The sequence below is a fragment of the Chenopodium quinoa genome, unplaced genomic scaffold (genome assembly GCF_001683475.1).
Source record: "Chenopodium quinoa cultivar QQ74 unplaced genomic scaffold, ASM168347v1, whole genome shotgun sequence".
Lineage (NCBI taxonomy): Eukaryota > Viridiplantae > Streptophyta > Magnoliopsida > Caryophyllales > Amaranthaceae > Chenopodium > Chenopodium quinoa.
In genome coordinates, this window is record NW_018744290.1 from 1,270,198 (window position 1) to 1,295,751 (window position 25,554).

The 25,554-nt window shown below is 34.7% G+C and overlaps 3 protein-coding genes across 3 annotated transcripts; 1 reads left to right on the plus strand and 2 right to left on the minus strand.

Moving 5' to 3' along the window:
• The first annotated feature begins 1,355 nt into the window (after window positions 1-1,355).
• LOC110695320 (U-box domain-containing protein 26-like) lies at window positions 1,356-2,627 on the plus strand. The gene has a single exon (XM_021872575.1). The coding sequence runs from the start codon at window positions 1,356-1,358 to the stop codon at window positions 2,625-2,627; it is 1,272 nt and encodes a 423-aa protein (XP_021728267.1).
• A 1,903-nt stretch (window positions 2,628-4,530) lies between these two features.
• LOC110695152 (ras-related protein RABC1) lies at window positions 4,531-10,644 on the minus strand. The gene is made up of 7 exons (XM_021872374.1): window positions 10,452-10,644; window positions 10,155-10,288; window positions 8,084-8,152; window positions 7,168-7,233; window positions 6,648-6,769; window positions 5,687-5,815; window positions 4,531-5,162 (listed from the first exon to the last, which is right to left on the minus strand). The coding sequence occupies exons 2-7, from the start codon at window positions 10,282-10,284 to the stop codon at window positions 5,055-5,057; spliced, it is 624 nt and encodes a 207-aa protein (XP_021728066.1). The 5' UTR covers window positions 10,285-10,288; window positions 10,452-10,644; the 3' UTR covers window positions 4,531-5,054.
• Window positions 10,645-11,379: 735 nt separating this feature from the next.
• Window positions 11,380-24,062, minus strand: LOC110695151 (DDB1- and CUL4-associated factor 4-like). Its single transcript, XM_021872372.1, has 13 exons — window positions 23,794-24,062; window positions 23,535-23,662; window positions 23,080-23,220; window positions 21,563-21,693; window positions 20,262-20,480; window positions 18,869-19,044; window positions 16,359-16,459; window positions 14,105-14,251; window positions 12,914-12,969; window positions 12,772-12,829; window positions 12,177-12,297; window positions 11,785-11,895; window positions 11,380-11,697 (listed from the first exon to the last, which is right to left on the minus strand). The coding sequence occupies exons 1-13, from the start codon at window positions 23,801-23,803 to the stop codon at window positions 11,633-11,635; spliced, it is 1,464 nt and encodes a 487-aa protein (XP_021728064.1). The 5' UTR covers window positions 23,804-24,062; the 3' UTR covers window positions 11,380-11,632.
• Window positions 24,063-25,554: the final 1,492 nt, after the last annotated feature.

The following is a 25,554-nucleotide window of genomic DNA, read 5'->3' on the forward strand; positions in this document are numbered from 1 at the left end:
TTAGCTTTTTATAAGTTGTAATCTTCTCCTTTTGGTAATAAAATTTCTGATTTACCAAAAAAAAAAAAAAAAAAAGTATCATAGGAAAATTACAATTAAAAAAAAAAACCCCTAGCCTCCTCTCTCTCTCTTCTCTCTCCTAAACTCTAGCCTCCATTGTCAATTTTGAAGGGGCTTCCATCGGATTTCACCGGTGAAAAACCCCAATCTTTATTTTCTTTTAACCTTTTTGTTTCATACGTTATAATAATGTCTCCCTAGGGTTTATCTCCTTCGAAAGATAAGGTTTTTTCAAACTCTTTTGAAATACAAGGTTTTTCAGACCCCTTCGAAAGACAAGGTTTTATTTGTGTTTAATTTGGTCTCCGCTTGTGCGGGGCTACGATTGATTATGACTCGGATTCGGTTTACGGAATCAGCACAAGAATTTACTTTCTCACAAAATTGCGAAGCAACGACAGATCCACTCAAAAAGTTGTATGAGACAACGAATTGAGAATGTGCCGAATTGTTATATTTATGTATTTGGATTCTTAGCCCTTCCCCGATTAATTCTTGTTTGATTTTGTTGAATTCATTTTCATTATCGTTAATTATCAATTGTAAATGTCGTGTGACTTTAATTAATAAAATTTAGTGTGCTTTAAAAATTCTCTTATAAAAAAAAAAAAAAAAAATAGACATACGAAGTATATTTTCGCTACGGAAGGAGTATTCTTCATCTGTACTAATGACATGTTTGTTTGATTCAAAGTTCAAAGATAGCATCAATTACCCTTTCCCTTTAAGTGGGGTCATTATGCCTCCATCACTATCACTAATTTATACTTAATTTTTTTTGTCCATTTTTCCCACCTCTCTTAGTGACGAATGCAAGAACATATAGAGGGAAATGTTAAATAGTGTGGACCAACCTTTTCAATAATCCTAATCTATGCAATATAGTCTGACTATCCCACTATCATAACAATAATAAAAACACCCCCACTTCTCCTCTCTACCCTTCACCCCCTAAAAATTTTGATGTATTGTTTTTGGTTCCTTCTCTCTTTGATTAATATTTTTACTTTCCCTCATTTCCCTCCCATGTCTCATGTGTTTTGTCTCCAATAAAAATCCCCTCTCTCAACCCCTTATCACCTTTTTTTTTTAAAACCCGTCTCAAATATGAGGCCGTAGCATTTGAGGTTTTTTCCACTAGTGAATCGATTTATATATTAACGCTTTCGCGTTACTATATAAATAAACATACTATATTCTAATGCATTAGCCCTAAGTTACTCAACCCCCTTTTTTATTTTTTCTTTTTTCCAAAATAATAATAAAAATCCCCCCCTTTTTTTTTCTAATTTGTGATGAGAGAAATTGGAATGTCAATCCCAGAATTCTTCACATGTCCAATCAGTCTAGAACTGTTCAATGATCCTGTGACTCTTTGCACAGGGCAAACTTATGACAGGCCTTCAATTGAGAAATGGCTTGCAGCTGGGAATCTTACATGTCCTGTTACAATGCAGAAGCTTCAAGATTTATCAATGGTGCCTAATCATACCCTTAAGCATTTAATTCAACAATGGCATCTTAAGGGTAGTCATAATTATCATCAATTTAATGATGTTAATCATGATTATTATGATGATTTTTACAAAGTGGGTAATTCAAAAAATGTCTCCTTTTCTTCATTAAAGCATATTCTTGAATTTCAGGATTCCAGTTTGGAGAAGAAAATACAAGTTTTAGAGCAAATTATATTGTTGTCAGAAGATTTGCCAAGAAAAAATGGGGGTTTAATTCAAATGGGGGTTTTCTCATTGATTTTGGGGATGATTTTTGGTGCAAAAATAACCCAAGAAATGGTTGGTTTGGTGGAGAAATCTCTTATTTGTGCCATAAAATTGATGCAATCTTCTGATTTAGGGGATTTGAATATGCTTTTGGAAGATTCCAAATTTGAAAATTTCAAAGTTTTACTACAAGAAGGAAGTTGTATGATCAAGACAACATTGTGCAACATTATAGAGAAAGTTTTTCTTCAATCAAGTTTAGCAACAAAAGAGTTAGCAACCAAGATTGGAAATGACACAAAAGTACTCAAAACTATGGTTGGTTATGTTGATGATTATAAACAAAATTCCGAGCTCGCAGAGGCATCGATTAAGGCCATCTTAAGCATTGTATCAAGCTCATCACACGAGCCATACCGCGAAAATTTGGTTAAAGAAGGGGTAGTTCATACATTGATCACATACATTGTCGAAGTCGAAAATTGTAAAGATCACAAGGACTTGGCACCAAAGGCAACAAAGGCACTAGAATTGGTGCTAGAGTTAGAAAGTGGTAAACAAGCATTTTTGGTAAAAGAGGTGCTTAATGATGGGATTGAGGCCTTAATTAAGATGGTATTTAGAGTTTCAGGAGATGATTTAGGAAGTGAAAGTGCAGTAAATTGTCTAATGAAATTGTGTTATGAATCATTGGAAGTTAGTGAAAAAGCAATTTGTGGTGGAATTTTGACACAATTGTTGTTGTTGCTACAAAGCCAGTGTAGTGGGCGGGCCAAGAGTCGGGCCAGGATGCTGCTAAAGCTGCTAAGATCCATGTGGGCTAAGGACCCAATACATGTGTAGTTAGGATCATGTTATGTTATAAATGTGGGGCCAATAGTTTTATGTTTGGAATGAAAAGGTCAAGGAAGACAGTGTAAATTTTTTTATTTTTGCAAGTTTGTAATCCTTGTGGCCCTAATGAAAATGGATTTTGGAAGTTGAAATTTTTAGTAAATAAGATTGATAGAGAGAAAAAAAATTATATTGAAATTGTTTTTTGAATTTTATAGGAGTATTTTTATTTATAAAAAAGTTGATCACGTTCTTTTGTTGATTCTAGATATTACTTACTTTTCCAGTTTTTCAATTGAGAATAGAGGTCTTGACAACCACGAGGAAGATGGAAGCACCAACCATGCTCCATCTTCGAGTTAAGTCCATGACAAAAGAGTATCATCTTTAAATTTTTTCAATAAGTTTCTTGAGAAGCATAACACAAGTTTTATTGTTGTAAATAATTTTTTAATCACAATTTTAAGGAAAGAAAGGAAATGATTCCCTTTGATGACTTTATATGTTTATATGTTTATGGAGGAATGAATGAATTGTTAACTCACGATGGACAAATCCATAAAAATCAATTGTGAAATTAACATGTAGGAGGTAAACACTAATTGATACACATGCTACTATGAAAGATTGACATATAAATGCTATATCTAGAGTGTGTTACTATAGTATTCACTATTCCTCATAAAAGGACATGCTATTTTGAGAATTTAATTTTTTAATGTGACATACTAATGGGATTAGCACTACTCCCAAATTCCAATATTGTGATAACACATTGAGAAGAATAAAATAACTTTATTTTGAGAGTGCTCGTGACCTTTCTATCTTATATACAATTTTCCATCTATTGGCTAATCAAAGCACTATAAAAGACATTAACTATTGTCTAATCATATTAGTACCCTTTTCTTCATTTGTGGAGATGCGATTACGTGCTCTTTTTTAATATCATAAGTGAATCTAGATTATAGTTTATAACACATCTCTATCTCTATCTCTTATTCTCTATTTCTTATTTAACATTTTTTAATAAAATAAAATAAATAAAGTTACACGCAGATTAGTTGTCTTACTAGATCACTTCAAGTGTATTTAAACCACTCCTTTTAAAGTAATTGAGAAATCATCTATGATTAAAAAGTTAATCAAATACTTTATTAATCTCATACAAATTAATTAAGTACAACCATAAACTACTAATTCAGATTCGCTCTACGCATATCACTCAATCAATGAAAACCATATTTTAAAAACCAATATTGCTAAAAAATATTGATCATCCGACTTTCTATCATAGAATAAAATATCCCAAAAATATTATAATTCTAATTTAGTCACATTAAACACAAGTTAGGCCAATTAGCAGTCATGTACTAACTAAATAAAGTGCAAAAAAGCAAATAAAAAGATGGGGAAAATGGTAGTTCATTTTCAACCATACTCCTGCAATATAAATTATGAAATTTGACTATCAACGTCACACTTTCCTTTAGAGCAAAGTTTTTATTTTTATTTTTATTTTTATTTTTAATTATGTTTGTTAGTGGGCCCACAACACGCTCCACAAATCCACCAAAAAATGTTTCCTACCCAATTCAGGCCTATGTCTCTATTCAAACTAAACAGTAAGTAATTACCTATGTGACTATGTCCCATGCTTATCTTACTATATATGGAGCTTTTCATTATTATTCCAACTCATTAATTATCTCTCTTTACCTACTTTAGTAAACTTTTGTTCCCACCAAATGTTAAAGTCCCACTTGATTTTCTACCACTTATTTTTTTTTTTTTTTTTTCATTGTCGAATCATAGTTGTTTGGTTGATAAAAACATACAAGTAATAGATTACATTTAACAAAAAGTTCTATTAACGTACAATGTTCTGTCTATAGACTATAAGTTGAGGCAATAGAACTAAATCGATATATTCTGAATTTTTTCAAGGACATACTTATGCCAGTGTTCGTTGCAAGCTTATCCACTCCCAAATATCTCTTTCCCTTCATAAATTTCCAATAATACTAAAGAGTTAACGAAATTGATGAAGGAAAACACATGTTTGGGGTGGATGTCCATTCCAATGAGCATTGGCAAAACTGCCTTACAATTTTACATATAATCATTTCACTACCTGTACCATCAAAGAAAAGAACAGAAAATGAAGAATAAGCGGTGCATGTGGAACACGCAATGACGCTAAGAATACTAGCATGGAAATACATGCGTATTTCTGCATTCCTCCAAGGTGGTATCTGCACTAACTTTCAAATCGAGGCATGACCAGTCAGTATTAACCATATCAAAGATCAAAACAAATTCAACATTACAAGTTCCAATTTCAGTTTATGAAGCATAACATTTACAAAGAAACCACCCAGCCACCAACCGCACCCAGAAGAAAAACGCAAAGAACTACAGTGAAAACCTACAGAATTAGCAACAGCCACTTGCAGATTCATCAGCCTCGGGTGGTTTTTGCTTGAAGATGTTTTTCTTTACTCCTGCTGAGCCCTCAGCTAAAAGGCTTGGTGTGTCTAAAACCTGCATTTCACCAGAATAATTCTCATCATTATCTTATGTTTTCATCATTCAACAATAAAGTATTATATGCTTAGGGGGGGGGGGGTGTTAGAATAAAGAGCTCAGGCCTATAACGGACACAAAAAACAGAAATGAAAGTGAGCTCTTGTTGTTACTAACTCAGGTGCTAGGGTCACTATGTCAGACACTAGTACATGTCCAAATGCAACCTAAATATCTGCTGATTGGCCGTTTTGCACCAGACTGTAAGCATGATCTTTGGCTCAACAAGGAACAAAAAGCAGCAACATATGTCGGCACAAGAAAAAAATTGTGAAAACCCTAAATTCCTTCCTTTTTGTGTTATACACCAAAATTTTAATAAGAGGCAACACAAATGGATGAAATTATACCAACTGATTACAAATGCAGTATAGGAATTCATAAGTTGATGATAACTGTCAGCAAAGAAGATGCAGATATAATTACTTCAATCATAGCGCAAAAATTTAAAATGAAATGAAAAAACAGCCAGAAAACCTCACCTTCAATACAAGCTCTTCAAAGCATTGCTGCACATTTACACGAGTTTTTGCGCTGCATTCAATAAATAAGCATCCATACTCTCTAGCAAAGTCGATTCCCTCTTTCTTTGTAACAACTCTCTCACTTTCCTAACAAGATAGCATAAAAGGTTGGTGATTCAATTTATACACAACATAACAACTCGACTTACATATTAGCAACAACATACACTACAGTGACAAGGCAAGTACAATTTCTTGAATAATTAGACTTGTTTGACAGCTCTTCATTTCTAACGACACCTATGCAGTTGTCTAATGTCCAAAAGTCACCTTTGTTCTAGTTTTGGTACAATGGAATAAGAACTTCCTTTCAAAATATGAAAATAAAGCATCCAGTTAAAAGGTTTGTACAAAAAAAGGCCAACATAAATATGATAGAGAAACTAAAGCAAGCAGGGGAAAGAAACAAGGTGGAGGGAGGAAAAGACAAACATACGAACGTATTAGTTTAAGAACTGTGGTGCCTTTCAATTTTTTTGGCTTTGACTAAACGTACATCAATACAAGTTCTCTCAAAATAGGTTCTTCAGAAATAGAAATATCAAAAAACGCAGCTCACTTGGGTCAAAGCAACATTAACATTTAGTTCTACAGATTGGACTCGGGCTTAGTCAATCATCTTCCTATTTTACCCAGTCCTTTTTTGTTGTGGAATATTAAATCAATGTCTCATTAAAAGAGTAGGCATTTATTAAATGAAGCTCCTAGCACTGAGGCCCCCAAAAACATTAAAGAAGCATACACTTGATGACAAAGTAAATCACTATAAATTAAACAGCATTTCTTCAATTTAGGTTTACTCATTTTCTTTCTATTAGACAAGATGTTGGGATCTTGGGATCTGGGAGCATTCAAAGGGACAGGAGAAAAAACAGAACATAAAGAAAAAGCAGCAAGCAAAATGAGAGACACCAAGTACCTTATCAACTTTATTTCCAACAAGCATTTTGATACAATCTTGGTTAGTCGAATAGAGATCAATCTCCTTTGCCCATATGTCACGGAGATTAGTAAATGTGTCCCTCCTTGTCACATCATATACTGTTCGCATCACATGAAGCAACATGAGTGATCACATCATAAACAAACGACGGAGCTCAAGCAAGTCTATAGCAATTTTTTGACTATGCAAAAGATAAAGAAAAGAAACATTGAACTGAAAATTTATAATCATCTATTATACACTAGTTCCCATGGTATAAGCACATCAAGGAGTGATATAACTGAACCAAAAATAATACTGTTCCTCATAAAGTAATGTACTATTCTGATGAACCAAGAATAAACTAGCATTTTACAGCAAGATCAATCAGAAAAAAAAGTTTGATAATGACAAATAATCCAAGCAACATTATCAACAAAAATTCCTTAATCTTTAAACATAATTTTCTCTGCATAAAGAAACAATAGACCAAGCGAGAAAGAAGACATATATATACCCATGATGATTCCTTGTGCTCCTCTATAATATGAGCTTGTTAATGTCCTGAATCTCTCTTGTCCAGCTGCAAGAAAGTCAATAGAACTCCATTAGAAAATACTTCAAAAACCTACTTCCCCAGTAGAATTGCAGTCCATCACATACAATATAATTTTTAAGCAAATATTTCACAAAATGAAATTAGAAAAATGACTGAATACATCCAACAATCTTTTCAAAAAGAGCTAACAAAATACTTTTTTTTTTTTCACTATAACAATAGGTAGATAACTGGAAAACTCTTCTACATGTTAATTTACTAGGATTAATAGGATTACAACTTAAACACTTAGTAAAGACGTAAAGAGTGACATAACATGAACAGCCTACACTGCAGTGCAGTTTTAAAAATTGTTTATATGATGACTTAGTGTCTAAGTTGATTATCAAAAAAGAAAAGATACACAAATCTGGTCTCAAATACACTCTCTTTCCCTGCCTTAGGTGAGAGCCACTTGAAAGGCATTTGGTACTGTTAAACACTAGGCAATGACTCATTGTGCAATGGCAGGCTGAAGATTACTGGGCATAGCATCAAGATCTCATTCATGAAACAGGCCAAGAAAAACTTCACAAGCAAGTTTACATATTTCTCAATATCCAAAACCTACTTGAAAAATAACCAATAACAAGAGCGAATTCTCCCTAGACTTGTGCCATGGAAATAATTTCACAACATCTTATAACAAGAAGAAGCTGAAGTAAATTGACCAGGTGAAACAAACAATTTGAACACTTACAAAGTTGGTATAAATAGGATCAGAAAATCAGAAAAAAAAATAAAAAAAATAATAATAATAATAATAATTAATGCAAGGACATTATTCAAGAATACTACTTAATAGGTGCAAAAAGTGATAGCGAGGTGCTGTTACCTGTATCCCAAATTGCAAGCTTCAGCTTTTTGCCCCCAATGTTTACATACTTGACCTTAAAATCAACACCTGCATGATAACAATTAACAAGTGAAGATATTGTTGTTATAACCACAACAGATGGCTGTAATTGACATATAAACCAAAATAGCCACATTGAATTATGTAAAAATAAAATACATAAACCACTACTTATTGTACACAGACCCTTTCAATTACCTATCTAATATTCAACATTCAAAAATCATAGTATTGTATACCGTAGTCACTTCACATTGATTTTGTAGAAAATGAACCTTCTAGATCAATAAATCTAAGTCTTTTCGCGATCCTCACAACTTGTTGACGTTCAATATGGGTGTAAGAGAAATCCAAATCTACTACTAACGAATAACGACAACTTTTTTTTAAAAAAAGGGTAGCTTCAAGACTTTTGAGGCATGATGCACAGACTAGGATACAAGTGTCAAATTTTGGAACTTCGGCCTCGGGTATGGGTCTAAAAGTCTATAATGGATATTCTTACATTTAAAGACGTAGGGACAAGGATAGGAATGTCCAAAAATATTATCAGGAGGTATGGACAAGGATACATTTCTAATTTACAAACTTATGCTCCCTCCGTTATTTTATTTATCTTCCCAATTTACTGTTCATTTGGTCAAACTTATAAACATTCACCGTATATTGTAATTATAAAGAAAACCTGATCATGTGAATATGGATACATTCGTCTAAATATGCAGTTTCATAATATCAACCTTTAAAAATTTTACATTTATGATAATAGAAAATATTAATGGTCAAAGTTGTACATTGAAAACCGTACAAAATGCAAATAGGAAGATAAGAAAAGAACAGAGGGAGTACATAAGTTCAAAGGTTTTTCGTTTTGTGGTCATATTTCAGTGTCCAACATCCATAGTTCTAGAGTGTCAAGTAGCTGACATAAATACTTGAACTGAAATGAGAAGCCCGAACACTTGAAAACTAATTTTAAGCTAAAATAAATCCCCAAAATCTCCAGCTCAACATAAATTACAATCTATCATCACGGTGAGAATAGTGCTATGTAAAAGCATATTCTAGATGAGATTTCCTGAAAGATCCACCAATTACCGAACATTAGAGACCATTACATGGCTAATTCCAGGAGAAATGTGGCCTACTTATCCACGGTGAGGCACACGAGGGAAAAACATATCCTCTTTTCCGTGTTTTAGAATTCAAGCACATCTCCCTCCCCCGCCGGCCAAAAATAAAAAGGTCTCCCTCACTCTCTCCTCTCTAGGCTCCTCTTCTCACAACCTTTAATCTTATACTCTCTTCGTCTAACCCAACCATATTTTTTATTCATTAGGTACAAGTTACTCCAATAGCTCAACATCATATGCACTCATGTCACGGAGCACACCCACAGCTTAATCCTACTTCCTGAACCCTATTATCCTGATGCCCACTGCCTAGTATTGTGTTTATTGCTTCAGGGACTATACTTCCCCAATCATATGGGTCCCAAAGAATACTCCATCCCCTCACACATTCTCAATTGATGCCTTCTAAAATCCATTCCTTCATTATCATTTTGCACCATTACACCAAAACGTCGGCAAACTTCATAACCTATTGTTCTTACCCTTATTTTTCAGGCTAGAACATAACGTGTTAGATCCTTCCCGATTCCCAAAACAAAAGCTCAACATATTCTTACATTAGTTACATATACACTCCTCTCCTATTCCTCATCTATATTCCTCAAACTCCCAACATATACACATACATTCTCATTACAAAACTCCTAAACAGGAAATTCATCAATCATCTTGCTTAAGATACTGGTAATTGCAATTAGCTGATTCCAAATCACTGTGATATACAACTAATAATATTACTAATAAAAATCAGTTTAATCCAATTCCAAATGCTTCACAATTAAGCATAACCCATGTTTCAGATACACTAAAAATCAAAACTTATCAATCCCAAAAAAAAAAAAAAAAAAAAAAAATCACCCTTTATCTTAAAACCCTAAAAAAGGGGATTGATTGCAATTACGAAAAGAAATGCGTACCGATTGTAGGAGAAAGATCTTCAAAAGTATCGGAAGTGAAACTCAACAAAAGACTACTCTTTCCAACACCAGAATCACCAATCATCAATAACTTAAACAAATAATCGAATTCTGGGGAATTTGAATCCATAATCCTTCAAAGAATAATCAAGCAGAAATTTAGATTCAAAAAATCAATCAATTACTTAACAATGCAAAAGGAAAAAAACGAGAAAATACAAATAAATCAATGGGAGAAAGAAAGAAAGAAAGATAAAAGAGAGAAAAAAAAAGAGTGATAAACAAAATTAAAATTACCTGAGTAATTGTAATAATGGATGAGATGTGAAAATCAAAGAGAAGAAATTAGGAGAGAGAAAGCGTGAATGTGAAGATCGGAAGCAAGACGAACCGCCGAGAATAAAAGATGACCGCTTTTTGACTTAACTAGTTTCAGCCTTCAGGCACCTGCCACCTTTTTCCTTTTTTTCCTTCCTGTGTTGTGTAAGAATTTCGGAACTACGGAACCCGATAAGTCTGATTTGCGAAGCTGGACTGATTAAATTGCGAGAAATTTTGGTTTAATATAATTAGGAAAAAAAAAATAGTGATTTAATAAATGGTTCTCGAGTTTATTACTCCAATTGCTTGATTTCATTAGAGAAGTTTCGAGTTGTGCTAATTATTAGACATTGTTTCTTAAAGATAGTTTTTTTCTTCTTCTTCTTTTACAGGTTGAGCCGTTGAGGGATGGACCGAGGGAGAGGGTGGAGGGAGGGATTTGGGTTGTTAATCTTGTTATGCTTTGATTACTTACTTTTGTTGTGAGCGCGGGGGGAGGGAGAGGGGGCAGGAAGGGGGGATTCGGATTGTTATACTTCGATTACTTAGTTTTGTTGTGAGCGCGGGGGTAGGGAGAGGGGGCAGGAAGGGGGGATTCGGATTGTTATGATTTGATTATTTACTTTTGCCGTGACCTAGTAGAATTTAGCAAGTTGCATAGTGATCATCATTTACATAATTTTCCTGTTATGTAATATGAAGTACGGAGGAGTAGGATCTTCGGTGAGCTTTAGTTACATCGGTACATAAAAGTAAACTTTCTGATATTGTTATTGATTATGACCATATTTGAGATTATTGATATTCGACGTGAGAAAAGTTCACTTGAAACTTGAAAATCCATCAGAAAAGAGATACAATTTGTTATTTAATATCTCAGTGATTTGTCAAAAGAACCATGTAATATTTCTGTAACCATTGAGTATGTATAGCCATTGGGAAGTTCATTTGTTCATCCATCCTTGATACGATTTCAATTATCGAAAGGAAGGGAGATCCTTGTTCTGTATGATTTGGTATTGAAAATCAAAATTGAGTTGAATACAAGTAAATCAATTTCTCAACATACTTGCATATACAAGATCGCCCATTCTAACTGGGGGGGGGGAAAAAAAAGTTAAATCACCTAGGCCTGGGGAAACGAAAAAGATCAATCATTATATGCAAAATTGCATACGAAGCAATCCCTCTGCTGATCCCAGCCACGCATCCGCATTGTTGCCTTCATAAAAATTAAATAAATAGTGAATAAAAGAAAACAGCTTTGTTTCATATACTGCACATCAGAAAGCAACCAAGAAAAACCTACCTGCGCTTCCTTGCCAGCATGCAGCCATCGGGACACAGCTCGAAAGTTTCTCCTTAAACAGCATTTCACCTGATTTGATATTCCAAATGCGCACTTTGCAGTCCTCACCTCCTATGTAAAGTACCATGTATAAAAAGTATATCAAACACATGATAAAAAATCTAAAGAGTTAGTGAGGTATGTCGGTTGAGTAATTTCAGACTGAGATCAATCTGGTTGATTAAGACTTAATTATTGGGCTAAATTATTATAAGCCGTGAAGGTTTGAATAATTTAAGGATGGTTTTAGTTTAGGTCAATTTTCATAGGTTTTAGGAAAATATCTCAAACTTCCAACTGTTAGACCCAAAATTCATTCATGATCAGCACAATAGCCATGCGACAAGACATACCTGACATAAGATACCGCTCACTTGCATCAGTTGCAAGCTTGATATGACTGTGGGAGTTCACGTGACCTTCATAAGATTGTACAGGCCCTCGTTTAGTCAGGCGATGATCATATAGATATATCTGTAGAATAATTAGTTTCTCCATATTAAGCTCCATAATGTAGATGATTTCTTGCACACGTAAAGCTTGATATTAACGCAATAAGTCAAAGGATCCTGCTTCCGATGAAGAATATTTTCCTTATATGTGTGAGAAGTAAACCTCCTCTTAGTTAGAATTTGTGTCAAGATAGTCTAAAATTTTTATTTAGTGTTACAAGAATACTAATTTTCTAACATGTTTTTTGTACATATGGTAATGCAACACTTCAAAAAGCCAGGTAAACATTTACCAAAATCAGTTTCCACTTTCCAGATGTAAGACCTGGATTTTCAATTGATCAAGCACACAACCAGAATTACACAAGGACTGCTACCAGAAAGAGACAACTCCTTAAAACTCGAAACATAGTGCAATGCCAAAATATACAATTTAGAACTCATCAAGATAGACATGAAAGGAAACATGCTTGAAATGCAAGATTGAGTTACTGACCGATCCATTCATTGAGCTTGCCAAGAAGTATTGGTCATACATTTGAAGTGACGCCAAACTACAATTTTGACCTGGCAAAGTTTAGTAGAAAAAAAAAAATACATTAAATAATCGATAACTATTTCTGGAAAGGAACACTAACCAGCATATTGACGAAGGCATGTATACTGTAGAAGAAGGTTGTATATTTCCTTTAAGCTGCACAAAAATAGAAAGGTAGAGACAATTAACACATAATTAAACATTAGATGCACGTTGCCCAAGCCTACTTGTGCTGGGTATGGAAGGTCCTTTTTTGTTCCGCACCTTAAAATTGTTGAGCTTGCCTTCACATCTCAAGTTTGCAATGGCTTATTTTCAAAGAAGTAAAAGCAAATACGAACATGTTGACTTAAACAAGGTTTAGTAATGTTTACTTTTGCTCTTTTTTGAGCAATCAGGGGCTGGTAGTGTGGCACCTGCCTTTCATTAACAGGGCAATAATAGTTGCTTGGTAAGAAAATACACAAGTCGAGATTTGTGTGTTTGTGAGAGAGAGGGGGGGGGGGGGGGTGAGGAGTAGGGTGGGATGGTGCAAGTCCCAACTCAAAAGTAGACACAAAGTAATTGGCTAATTGCAGTTCATGCAATTATGGGCCTTAACTAATATGAAAGACCAGCTACGAATTTGTTAGACCTGCATTAAATATTACAAGTAGTAAATGCGTCGGGTTTGAAAGATTTACTGTCAAAGACAACTATAAGAAATATAAAGAGTACTAGGGAAGAAAAATTTGGTTCAACTAAGCCACTAACATAAAATTGGCTTCTATATAAAGTAAACCTGTATAAGATTTGGTATTGTATTTGTGGGAGCACATTAGAACAGACTGTCTGGTCCCTCCCTCAACTGAGTAAAGTCTCAGTAGAGTTGATATGGCTTGCTGCCAAGAAAACTAATAGCAACTCTATAGTTGACATGATTTTAGATTTAGAACATTATGCATTCTGTATAATGAAAAGAAGCCTAAAGCAGGCCTTATAGCAAGAGCTTACAGTTTATGGCTGAAGAAACCAAAGCATTGCCATAAAAAAGCAGGTTAGAACAGCACATCAGAAATCTAGATGGCAGAAATCCAAGTTTGAATCACAGCAGAGGTAAAGGGAGATCACAAAGCGACCTCACTACTCAATGGATCATGAACTATAGATTTAGAATTCAACGATATTTTATTCGAAGTAGACTTTCTACAATTTTCATAACGCAGCCAGATCCAGACACAGAGGTGAGAAGAAAAAGAAAAAGAAAAAAAGTAAGCACAGTAAGGCCATATTCTTAATCTGTGTCAATTACCACAAAAGGTTTAGTCCTTTTCTGACCAGGTCTATTTGAATCATCAGAAGGGTGCAATAAACTGTGACGAGCAAGATGACGTTGCTGTTGCCGAACGTCAACTGTTATTATTGCTCCCTTTCTCAGTCCACAGAGAGCAACATTCCCCTGTGACATCAAAATATTAAACCAGTTATACTTTGTTTACTTCAGAAAAACTAAAAAGCCCAAGTCCCTTAAAATCATAATAGCTGTACATAAAAAAGATAGATTTAGACAGAAAGAGAGAAACTCCACTTTCAGCTGAGGACTTTTCAAAGCAGGCAGTACTTATAAGTTGTAACATATACGAAGTATAGTCTAAGAAATACCTCAACCAGTAGTACTAACTAATGCACCAAGTTTTTAGCCAGTGATTTTGCACAAAATGCCCACAGCAGGTAGGATTTAGGCATGATGCTCAGAATGCACTAAAAGAATACACATACATATATAAAAGAGCATGACATTTTGACAAAAAAAAAAACGTGGATTTGTTACTTTATTTTTAACAATTGCTATTAAATAACGCATACCACATTTTCTTTTAGCATAATGTCATATTCTTTACATATGTACTAGTGTTCTTTTAGCAACCCCAAAACAGGTTTTCCCTCCACCCCCACAAATTCACCTCTCTCGTCCTAAGCCACCTTTTCCACAACATATTGGCTGTAAACGAACATCTCATCATTAAAGTCCCCAATTACCAATGGCTGCATAAGTGGAGAATCAACAACCAAATCCTCAACAAATTTTCGTTATCACACGCACGCGCGCGCGCGCACACACACACACACTTTATCCACCTTTTTTCTTACACCCCCTAACCACATCAACACACTTTCTCTCGGTCTCCTATTGGCTTAATTAGTCTGCAAACAGTAAAATATACGATGATTCTGAAAGCAAAGGTAGTACGTACATCAAAAGGTATCATCTTTAACAAGTTCAAATTGTGAACTTTTGATATTTCTGGAAAAAATATGCAAAGAGGTAGCCATATATTGGATCTTGAAAAAAAAAAAAAAAAAAAAAAAAAAAAAAAACTGAAGGAATAAAAAGTTGAACAGATCTTTCTCTCTGTTATCAGTCTTATCACAGGTCAGCAGAATAGGATGTAAATCAGGAAAGCCTCTTCAAAATAAATTCATTATAAAGAAAAATAGCAAAAGTTTTTGAAAGTTGTGCTATGGATCAAAGGGGTAAACAGGTTCATTTATTTCTAATATTCTGAATAAAAGCTCCACATGGTATATGCCAGTAGTCTAGTAGTACAATTTCTAAGGAGGTGCCTTACACATGTATCTACCCAGGCTTGCCCCAAGCTTGATTCACTCCTTGCCCAGCACCTGCCGGCTTATTAATGTACATGCCAAACATTAACACAGAGAAATAAAAAGGTTTAAATTCCTTATACAATAGAAAATCCATGGCAAGGTTTAAATCAGCATCATGACTGCATCCACCAGTTATACAGTGAGATCAGCTATGGCACTATGCAACCCTATTGCCATCCAGTGCTACCTTAATATAATTACATCAACATGCAAATTGTATATAACGTAAACAGATGAACTGATGTTCAAAACATGAGACTAAGGCAGAGAGAAGTAGAAATTCAGAGCTTGCTGGCTCGTGGAGTCGTGGAAGAATTTCAACATATATTAATAAAACTTCTACTATGAGCTACAACAATTTTTCCACCCAGAATCCAGGAGAGTTATCGTTTTTTTTTTTTAAAAAAAAAAAAAAAAAAAAAAAAAAAAAAAAAAAAAAAAAAAAAAAAAACTCACTATATCTGTTATTTGTCAGGAAAGAGATAAGAGATTGAGAAAAAAAACTTTGTAGGTAATATGTAAAGAGACACCACACACTAAGGAACAGGCCTAGCAACCACTTCTTAAGAAACAAATAATGTAGATAAGAATATAATTTTGCTGTTAAAGAAATTCATCTATGTAATTGTGCTTGGTGACATAATAGTATTTAAATTCTAATATACTACATCGTGAATGAATCAATTCCATGCTTTCTAAGAACGTCATCCCCTTCCCACAAAAAAAATTATGCCATCTACTGTACACAAAACCAAGCAAAAGAAAAGGGAAACACGAGGCAAAAAGATATGCCCTCAGTCATGGAAAGAAAAGTCATGCATAAAGTAATCAGCACACACGGGATAGCACCTTTAAAGTCTGCAGAACCAAACCAAACTTCAAGAGAATTAAATTACCGACTGAATAAATTTCACTGATAACACATCACTTTTACTACGGCATAATGTAGATGATACTCCACTTTCCAAATCCACCAATGTAGCTCCTAGGCTGGTGCCTACAAAAACCATGAAGAATGAGTTATCATGTAAAGTTCAAGAAAGGAAAAATCCATGCACATCTGTTGTTTGGTTATGATTTGCATGCAGGAGTTAAAGGATTTAGAGTAAGATTGACAGCCATATGCCCCACATCAGAAGTCAGCTCTGCGCATACATATTTGCATTTCTAAATGATATCTTGCATAGCCTCCAGGACCTAGATAGCCAGAACATCAAATTTTGTCAAATCTCAATCCTAATCTTGTAAAATTCAGAATATCTTCTTCTAAATCAAATGACTTCAACTACTCAACTTGTAAAGACCCTATAGTCCTTAATTTACCTGTTCCTCTTATCCAGGCCTTGTATAAACCACAGCTTATGACGTGTATCTTTCCTAAAATCTACCATATTCCTAGTCTCTAAAATGTCACAGCATCTATAATTGTCTGGCATACAAGACTTTTATGGCATTGGGATTAGAAATCATTCTAAGTCCCAGACAATATCACTGAATCGATCAACGTAAATGCACTTCATTGGTCACCGATATTGCAGTTTGCCCATCTAGATATGTATATGCAAACACCATAACTATCTTCAGTTCTTCACAGCCTTTGATTTAATTAAGGACACAAGATTTCCTGCGTCATAGCCTGATAACAAGAGTATCACCCTACTGTCCCTACATATTGTAAAGCGGCCAAAATATACATGAAAAAGGTAATGAAAAAGGCAGCTGATAGCCAAGCTACCTTACAAGTCTTTCTGCAAAGCTGATTTAATCTCCAAGAGCCTTGTAAAGCGGCCAAAATATACATGAAAAAGGTAATGAAAAAGGCAGCTGATAGCCAAGCTACCTTACAAGTCTTTCTGCAAAGCTGATTTAATCTCCAAGAGCCCATTCAGCAAGAAAGATGACACCTAGGAAGTTCCAACACTAAATTGAAGGCATGAATACTTACAAGGATCTCCCACCAATTACAATAAAAAAGGCACTATATTGCAAAGAGATATGTGACACTAGTCAAGCCTTTGGTTCTTTTTTCCACCAGATATTCCAAGGTGCAACAGATGATATCCAGATCAATACACATCAAGGGTAAAAGAATCCAAATTGAATATTAGAATCTCATGAAATTGAATACACTAGGGTAATCCTACGTCTTGAAACATAACAAAGACCAACAGGAAGTAAGAACATTTTGAGTTATAGCCATTACCATAGCGGACAAAACACTATCAGAAAATGCAACAAAAAACGAAAACAATAGGAAACCCTCGTCACCTATGTTACATGGACTCGAGAACGGGTGTCGGACACGGACACGTGTCCAAGTGTCTGATCCGGCAAGTTCCAAAATTTTAGGACACGGGGACTCTGTCCGATATTTGAACACGGGTACGGGGACACGTCAATACGTCACTTAATATAAATTGTATATTACAAAAGCTTCAAATTTTACATTACGTCCACCCCTATTTTTTTTTTTATTTTAATTCTTTCCTCGGTAAATTCTCCAATATATGGTGGTCTTTGAACAAGATGTGTTTTTGTTTCATGTTTCTCCTCTTTTTTTCCTCTCCACTCTTAATGGAAGTGGTCTGAGTGCACAGTGAAGTGTCGGACACGTCTGCGTCGTGTCGTGTCGACACGGACACTTCGCGATATTAGCCGTGTCCGATTAACATAGCTCGTCACAAATAGCCTCTATTCTGTCTCGTTTACCTTTAGGCTAGCCATTCCTTAACACATAATTAGGCCAAAAACAAACAAACACCACTTGGCCACTATCATAGACTCACTCCATTGTTTTTTTTGTTTTTTTTTTTCTTTTTTTTTTTAAATGAAAAGTTAACTGAGTCAAGTCACCCTATCACATATCTTACCAAAGTACAAATAAAAAGCAATAATCTCATCGCCTCAAATGCTACATCAAAAAAATATCGCCACTTGCTAAAGCACTTTCGTCACCTAGATTATTCTAATTAGAGAGACAAACCTATCAGCAAACAACTTCCACATCAAAAAAGTGGATCAACCAGATTCAAAAATGTAGGTTACCATACAGTAGGGTGAAAAGATAGGATTAGAATACCAAACGTGTAACATAAGTGCACTTGCATATATATAGCACAGATTAAGCAGGAGAATGACAACCGTGTCCAGACTATAGAGTCCAGAGAATGCACATAAACAAAGATATAGAGGGCACCCATGAGGGGGGAAGGAGGGCACTGCAGCACATGGCACCCATGGCAATATTGCCAGATTTTTATTGAGGCAAACACAATCACTCTTTTCATTTAAGAAGTAAATGCTAATTAACAAACTTACAATGGTTCTGTTACAGAATGTAAGAAGGGGTGAACAATAAATCATGTGAAAAGAAGTTTACATGATGTCAGAATTTTCAGGAACTCACCAACAACAGCTTTATGGCCAGTGTGACTGGTCTCTGCCCCCCATATAGTACAATTGAGTGAAACATGTCTGCACAATCTCCCAACAACAGCAAAATTTGAAATCAGATCCACAGGATCAGCCAGATTTAGAATATAAAGCGCACCACCAGATAAGTCTGACCCCAATGTGGTAATTCTGTCATCATATGTTAAAGAAAAGTGGAATCGACACAACAACAAAGCATGAAGGCATCAATAATCCAGCAACAGAACCCAGAACCCCAGTTTAGACAACATCGTCAACATGTACATTCCCACATAGTTCCAGAAAGCATGGGGTGAGAGGAGAGATAAAGTGGTAGAGCTCCCACATCTCCAAGTAGGGCAGATAAGCAGCTGACCCAAACTGCAATAGAGCTTGGCATAGCTTGATTTGACTAGCAGCAACTCAAGCCTAAGCTAGAACTTGTCGAGCTCAGAAGATTCCGACTTGGTTCAGCTCACAACTAGACTCAAGCTAGAACTAAAGATGAATGCAAGTAACAAGTTGCAGCCAGCAAAATACTAATTCAGATTACAAATTTCCCTTTTTTTTTTTTTTTTTTTTTGGCTACTGTTATGATATCCTCATAAGTATTTTGTGAATCTATACTACATATAATGACTCATAAGTCATATCTCATTAATTTCCAAAAAAGTAGTAACTAAAAAAAATTTAAATTGCTTATGAGCTTTCCAATCCAAGTTCAGGTCTACTGAGCTCAACACGTTAAGGTCTAAAGTGAAGTTCAAGACTAAGCAGCTCATTTAAATCAAGGTTTGAGCGTGCCAAAAGCTAGCAAGCAGATATCACCCCTGCCTCCAAGTATGATATTAGGGAACAGAACCACGAACCCCAATAAAAGGTAGTCAGTTGTGATCTGGCATATGACCCTAGTCTCTGTCACCACTCTGCACCTAACCTTAGACCCTGACCCAGCTAAGAGAATGTAATGTCTAATGACTGCACTCCTTACTTCCAAAAAGAGGTATTTGAATTTTTAATTTTTCGACAACCTGGTGTCAAATAAAATACTTTTCAGTAAACAGTATGGGTGCACAACACTAATAGCTATTGACCGATGATTCACAAATGTGCTATTCGTGAAAAATAACTATTAAGTTGCCTAAAAGAAAGACAGAAAGTGGCATCACATAATGTAATTTATAAATAAGGCACAAATTATATAGTGGGTAAAATGTTTCTAGAATTCAAGCATTTTAGAGTGGAAATCTTTCTGCTAGAGATTTTTTTTTTTTTTGAACCACAATTTACTGAATTTCATGTACATGATTTAAATAAAAGGTGAGTTTATGTTGACAAAATTGTGCAAGACATAGAATTGGTAATGTATGTCGATCATGAATGGATACAATGCATGTTGCCGAGCTGAACTATAATTATCTGCCCCATCGTATTCTTTTCTGGGTAAACTTATAGAAGATATGCTTGATGGCATAATCAATGTGGATCCGTTGAATTTCCAAATATCTTTGAGTGTCTGATAGGAGCCAGAGTCATCTTGTTCAGGCCAAACAAACTCTGCAGCAGTTTTGTGACCATGCCGCCCAACATCTCCAACATCAAAAAGACTACACAAGAAAAGCCTTCAGATGTTAAAACATAAGTAGCAATCAAAATAACGATTCAAAGACTGCTTGACAACTCAAAAATTCTACAAAGGATTATTTACACGGAGCATATCACTCTTACAAGTTACAGTATGAACAGAACTGATAGGCTATAGCAGCTATTCTATACTTTGTCTCAGAAAGCAACATAATCTAACTCTGGTTTTTCAAAACTGAGTGCAAAAAAAAAAAAAAAAAGGAGCAATATTGACAAGTTTGTTAAGAGACAAAGAAAGTTGTAAGGAGAAGGCATATATAAAGGTTACTGTAGTCTATAGACAACATTTTTGGCATTCCAATAATTGAACTCGTGTGTGTGTGTGTGTGTGTTTTCCTTCATTGAGCCGGTTTACAATCTTGACAATAGACATTTGAGCCTTTCTTTTAGTTTAGAATGTTCAGGTTGCATAACTATGGTCTAATATGGATCTTTCAAGATCCCACCAAGTAGTATTCAAGGTTAAATTTGCATGTATTAGCTAAGTGACCAGATTTGTACAAAATAGAAAAGCACATGAACAATTTAGGGCTCATTTGTTGTCATCTTTTGTTTCTATTGAAATCTAAGAACAAAAATATGGAATCCAAAAAATTTAGTAGGACCCATCAGTTATCCGTTTATGCTTTCAAAAGTTTAAATGAAATTATATAGGCAATATAATAAGATGAACTCAAAATTAGTCTTACATATAATAATCATGTTTGCAATTTTGCTTTGAAAAGTGACAATAAAAAATAAAAAACTGGAAATTACTTTTTCAGGCTTCCATATTTTTGTTTTCGGTTTTCAACATAAAAAAAAAAAGAAAGAAAAAAAAAAGAAAAAAAAAAGAAAGCTAGAAACAAAAAATGCTATAGTTTCCAAATTTCCGTTGTCATTTTTCAAACAAAACTAACATGATTAGTATAAGTATGACTAATTAAGTTCATTATACAGGCTATATAATATGGCTTATAATAAGCTATAAAAACCAAAATTGAAAATTAGCATTGATACCAAACGGGCCAGTAAATACGAAGGTAACGTATTAGACCCAACATACCTCAAGGAACCATTCATACCACCCGTTATTAAAGCATCTGCAGCACATTGGCCCTCAGGTGTCTCAACGGTAATGTGCGTTAAGGCCAGTGAACAGTCAGCATCCTTTTCTACATCCTGATATTTCCAAATCTGTAATGGATACATATCCTTCTATCAGACAAAGATAGAATAATACGTATGAGGAGATGGTTTCAAGGAGAACCCATTGACTCAAACATGGGTTAGGGTCCATGTCATGGAAGAAAGAGACAAAATGATTGGGGTTGGGACTAATGACTTTTCTACACCTGTTTGTAATTTTCTGAAAACACTAATACCTATACCTAGAGTATACATAACACAGACATATTCTCATGTAAATCCTTATAGTCACTGTATAAGAGTGACAAATTCTTAATCATTCAAACTCTGCAACCTCTAGTGGAACTTAAAAGCTCTAACAAGGTAAAGTCTGTAGTCCAACCTCCTGTCAACAGAATCAATACCAAGGCAACAGCTTCTTGTAGATACAAATTCCTTACAAAGCCCTACAACCAGACGGCTGAGGCAAATTCTAATTGTGCAATGAGCAAAGATATAAATGCCGCAACCACATAAATATTTCCCTTACCATGAATCCTGACTGCTTGAGATGTTTACAGAGACTTAGATGTGAGCCTCATAATTAAGAGCTTTTATAAGGCAGGAGTTGTTTTGGGAGGAAGAGTGTTACAAAATGCCTTCAAATTTTTTTTTTTTTTTTAATGTAATATGGAATTTTGGCTCCCTCTTGGTTTTGGAATCTTTTTGCCAACTATATCCCCCATTTTACTCTTTGACAGATCCTCTATGACCCCAATCATGCTCGACATACGTACAATCTTGACTTTTTCCTAACTGCCAATTAAAACTCTTTCTTTCTATTCTCTTTATAGGCATATATACTGGTACATTCGCTCAATCTTCTCCAGTTTGCAAGCCACACTAGCTGGCATACTGAACATGGACACAAAATATGTGGACAAACTAGACAAAGTGCTCTTTAGAAAGGACTAGCCCTTCGGCAGCCATTCAGATAGTTCACTTTGGAAATCTCTTACTATGGTATCTTTTCATATAAGAATATCATCAACCAAGTATATTCACACCTAAAGAAAATGCTCCTCAAAGCTTGTTCTCGACAATTTAAGGACATAAATTTCTCTTGGAAAAAAGAGTTTCAGAATATAAGCTCCGGAAATTTGGAATCATAATACTATTAGATGATAAGCTCACGATTAGATGAACAGTGTAGTTTACAAACAACTGAACAGGTACCAAAAAAAGAGACATTATGTATACAATGTCATTATAATTACCATTACAATTAGACAAATGCCCCTAAAGAGGCTCCCATCTATAGTGAGGCAAAGTCACACAGAGGTATCTGATGTACGTAGCCTCACCCTAAGATTGCAAAAGGGCCATTTGCATTCAACCAAGGATCCTCCCTATGAAATCTGATGCACGCAGAAAGAGCATTTAAAAAAAAAATACCTTTGGTTTCGAGACCAGCTTCTTTTTGCATTCTTCTTGAAAGCTACCCTTTCGATCACTTAAATCAACAGTACTACCATACAATTCCCTACATTGAAGCAGCTTAGAAATTTTAAAATCCTTCTTAAGCTTGCTTGGTACCTAAAATAGATATTACAAAATCAGAAAAATAAAATGATATGCCAATTGCCAAATTTTAATGAATAACGATGAACGCTGACCTAAGGGCTAAATATAAGAAGCTAAACTAATACGGAGTAAACATTGATCAGTAAGTAACAATATAACACCAATTGTGGCATGATTTTGTCACAACGAAATATATTTAATGATTATACATTAACATGAAACCCTAAAGCAATTCATTTTCAACACAATACAAGATTCAAATAAATGGGTATCCCTAAAAATGCGAAAAAAATTAAACCCTTTAAGAAATTAGAAGGAAAACTGACCTGGGTTGGCAATGAAACAGAGTTTTGATCAGGAAGGACTGATTTAGGTTTACGGGAAGAACCAGGAATTGGACCCTTAATTGGGAAGTATCTGTTCTTATCTGGGTCGTAATAAAACCCCGGTAAATCTGCAAATTCATACAACGATTGCATTTATCAAACAATTTTTTTTTTCTCAGAATATATAAGTTGTGCAAAAGAATTGCAAAGAATTAATCTTTAGAATTATAACTGTAGAAGAAAATGAAATTGAAGGTACCTTGTGGCATGTCCGGCGAAGTGGGAAAGTTGACGAAGGTGTTTGATTATCAACGACAAATTCCGGTTCTCAGGTAGACAGTGGAGAGAGAATTTGGCGAAGGCGGCAAAGAAATTGGGAGTTTGGGAGTTGGGACAATCTATACGTTACTCGTAAAAGTATATGTGCAGGTGTTTGATAAGGAGTTTATCGGAGCAAAATTAGCTCATTTGACGAATATTAACTGATTGATGGTTAATTCGGAATTTGGAATGTTTGGTGATGAGCTGATTTAAAGTAGATCATTCTTTTAAATAAGCTCATTTTCAATAAGCTACTTGGAAAAGTTTTTTCATTAGCCTATTCAAGTATTTTGAGATGAAATGATAATTGTACCCTCAATTAACCAAACTCCTACCACAATGAAATATGTCAATGTCTTTGGGCTTGTTTGGTTGTTGGCTATGGCTTTTGGCTTTTTGTTTGGTCAAACCGTTATTTTATATGTTTGATACTTGGTTTTTTCTTTAGCTAAAAAGTCAACGTTTTTGCCAAAATCTAATAAGGCTAGCTTTTTGAAATTGGCTTTTGGTTTTTATCTTTATAATTACTTTTAAGTCCTTACTTTTTCACTAAAAATTAATAATTAAGAATAAGTAATTGGTAATTAGCAATTAATAATTATGTCCTTCAAGGTCATTTTGCATAGTTATAGCTAACAGCTAACAACTGATTTTACCAAACACATCTATATACAACCAATGGTCAAACAACCGGTCAAACTAACCAAATTAAACAGACGACAGCCAATTGCCAAACAAGGCCCTTATTGGTCATTTTGCATACTCAAACAATTTACTATTTACCAAACACTTTTTAACAATCAATTAGTCAAATTTCTAACCAATTAATTATTTTAACCAAACCAAACAACAACATCAAATTCTCAATTCCAAATAAGTTGATTAATCTAACCAAACAAAACAACAGAACCAACCCCCCTTTTTTTTTTGAGCGATATGGTGATGAATTATTTGCCCAAATGCATTACTTGAGCAAGTGGAGGATTTTATAGCAGAGAAAGTCATTCAATATTCAATTCACCTACTTGCTGCTTTAGCCTTTCATAAATCTTGAACATATAATCAGGTAAGACATAACTTGACTGAGATCGTGAAGGTATTAATGAAAGGCTGATGAACGAGTTTTTTTTTAAACAATCATTATATCAGGTATGTTTAGATCCAAATCCGCTATTCGAATTATTAATTAGTTAGTTATCGGCTTATGACTTGTAATCAAAATAAAGTGTTTCTAAAATTTAAATAATGTATCGCGTGTATTTTAGTAGAATACAGGCATAGCACATTAGCAATTTAGCACCCACATTTAAGGATGTCAGTGGGGCGGGTCAAATAGGAGACCCGCCCCGTTGGGGCGGGGATGGGTCTTGGTTTGGCGGGTGATGGGGCGGGGATGGGGATAAAAACCATACCCGCCATGGGTGATGGGGCGGGGGTGGATTTTAGGTTGTACCCGCCCCATCCCCACCCCGCCCCACTTCGTACTCGCCCCATCTCCACATCCATATATTTTTAAAAATAGAATTATATACTTTCATACTATTTTATTAAAAAAATTGTGTAAAATAAAATAGTAAATATAATACTTTGTACACTTATATTATAAACAAAAAAAATACGTAATATTAACAATAATTATTTTCTTTTTGCAATCTTAATTAATTATAAATGATTATGTATTTTGGAGGCGGGGATTAGG

Coding starts and splice junctions, on each gene's coding strand:
- LOC110695320 (XM_021872575.1), top strand. CDS start 1,356: ATGAGAGAAATTGGAATGTCAATCCCAGAATTCTTCACATGTCCAATC.
- LOC110695151 (XM_021872372.1), bottom strand. Junction 12,970..14,104: donor AAAGGACTAAACCTTTTGTG/GTAATTGACACA, acceptor ATTTTTGTGCAG/CTTAAAGGAAATATACAACC. Junction 11,698..11,784: donor ATGCTGGCAAGGAAGCGCAG/GTAGGTTTTTCT, acceptor ATTTTTATGAAG/GCAACAATGCGGATGCGTGG.
- LOC110695152 (XM_021872374.1), bottom strand. CDS start 10,284: ATGGATTCAAATTCCCCAGAATTCGATTATTTGTTTAAGTTATTGATG. Junction 6,770..7,167: donor AGCACAAGGAATCATCATGG/GTATATATATGT, acceptor TGATGCGAACAG/TATATGATGTGACAAGGAGG. Junction 5,163..5,686: donor TTGAAGAGCTTGTATTGAAG/GTGAGGTTTTCT, acceptor GGTGAAATGCAG/GTTTTAGACACACCAAGCCT.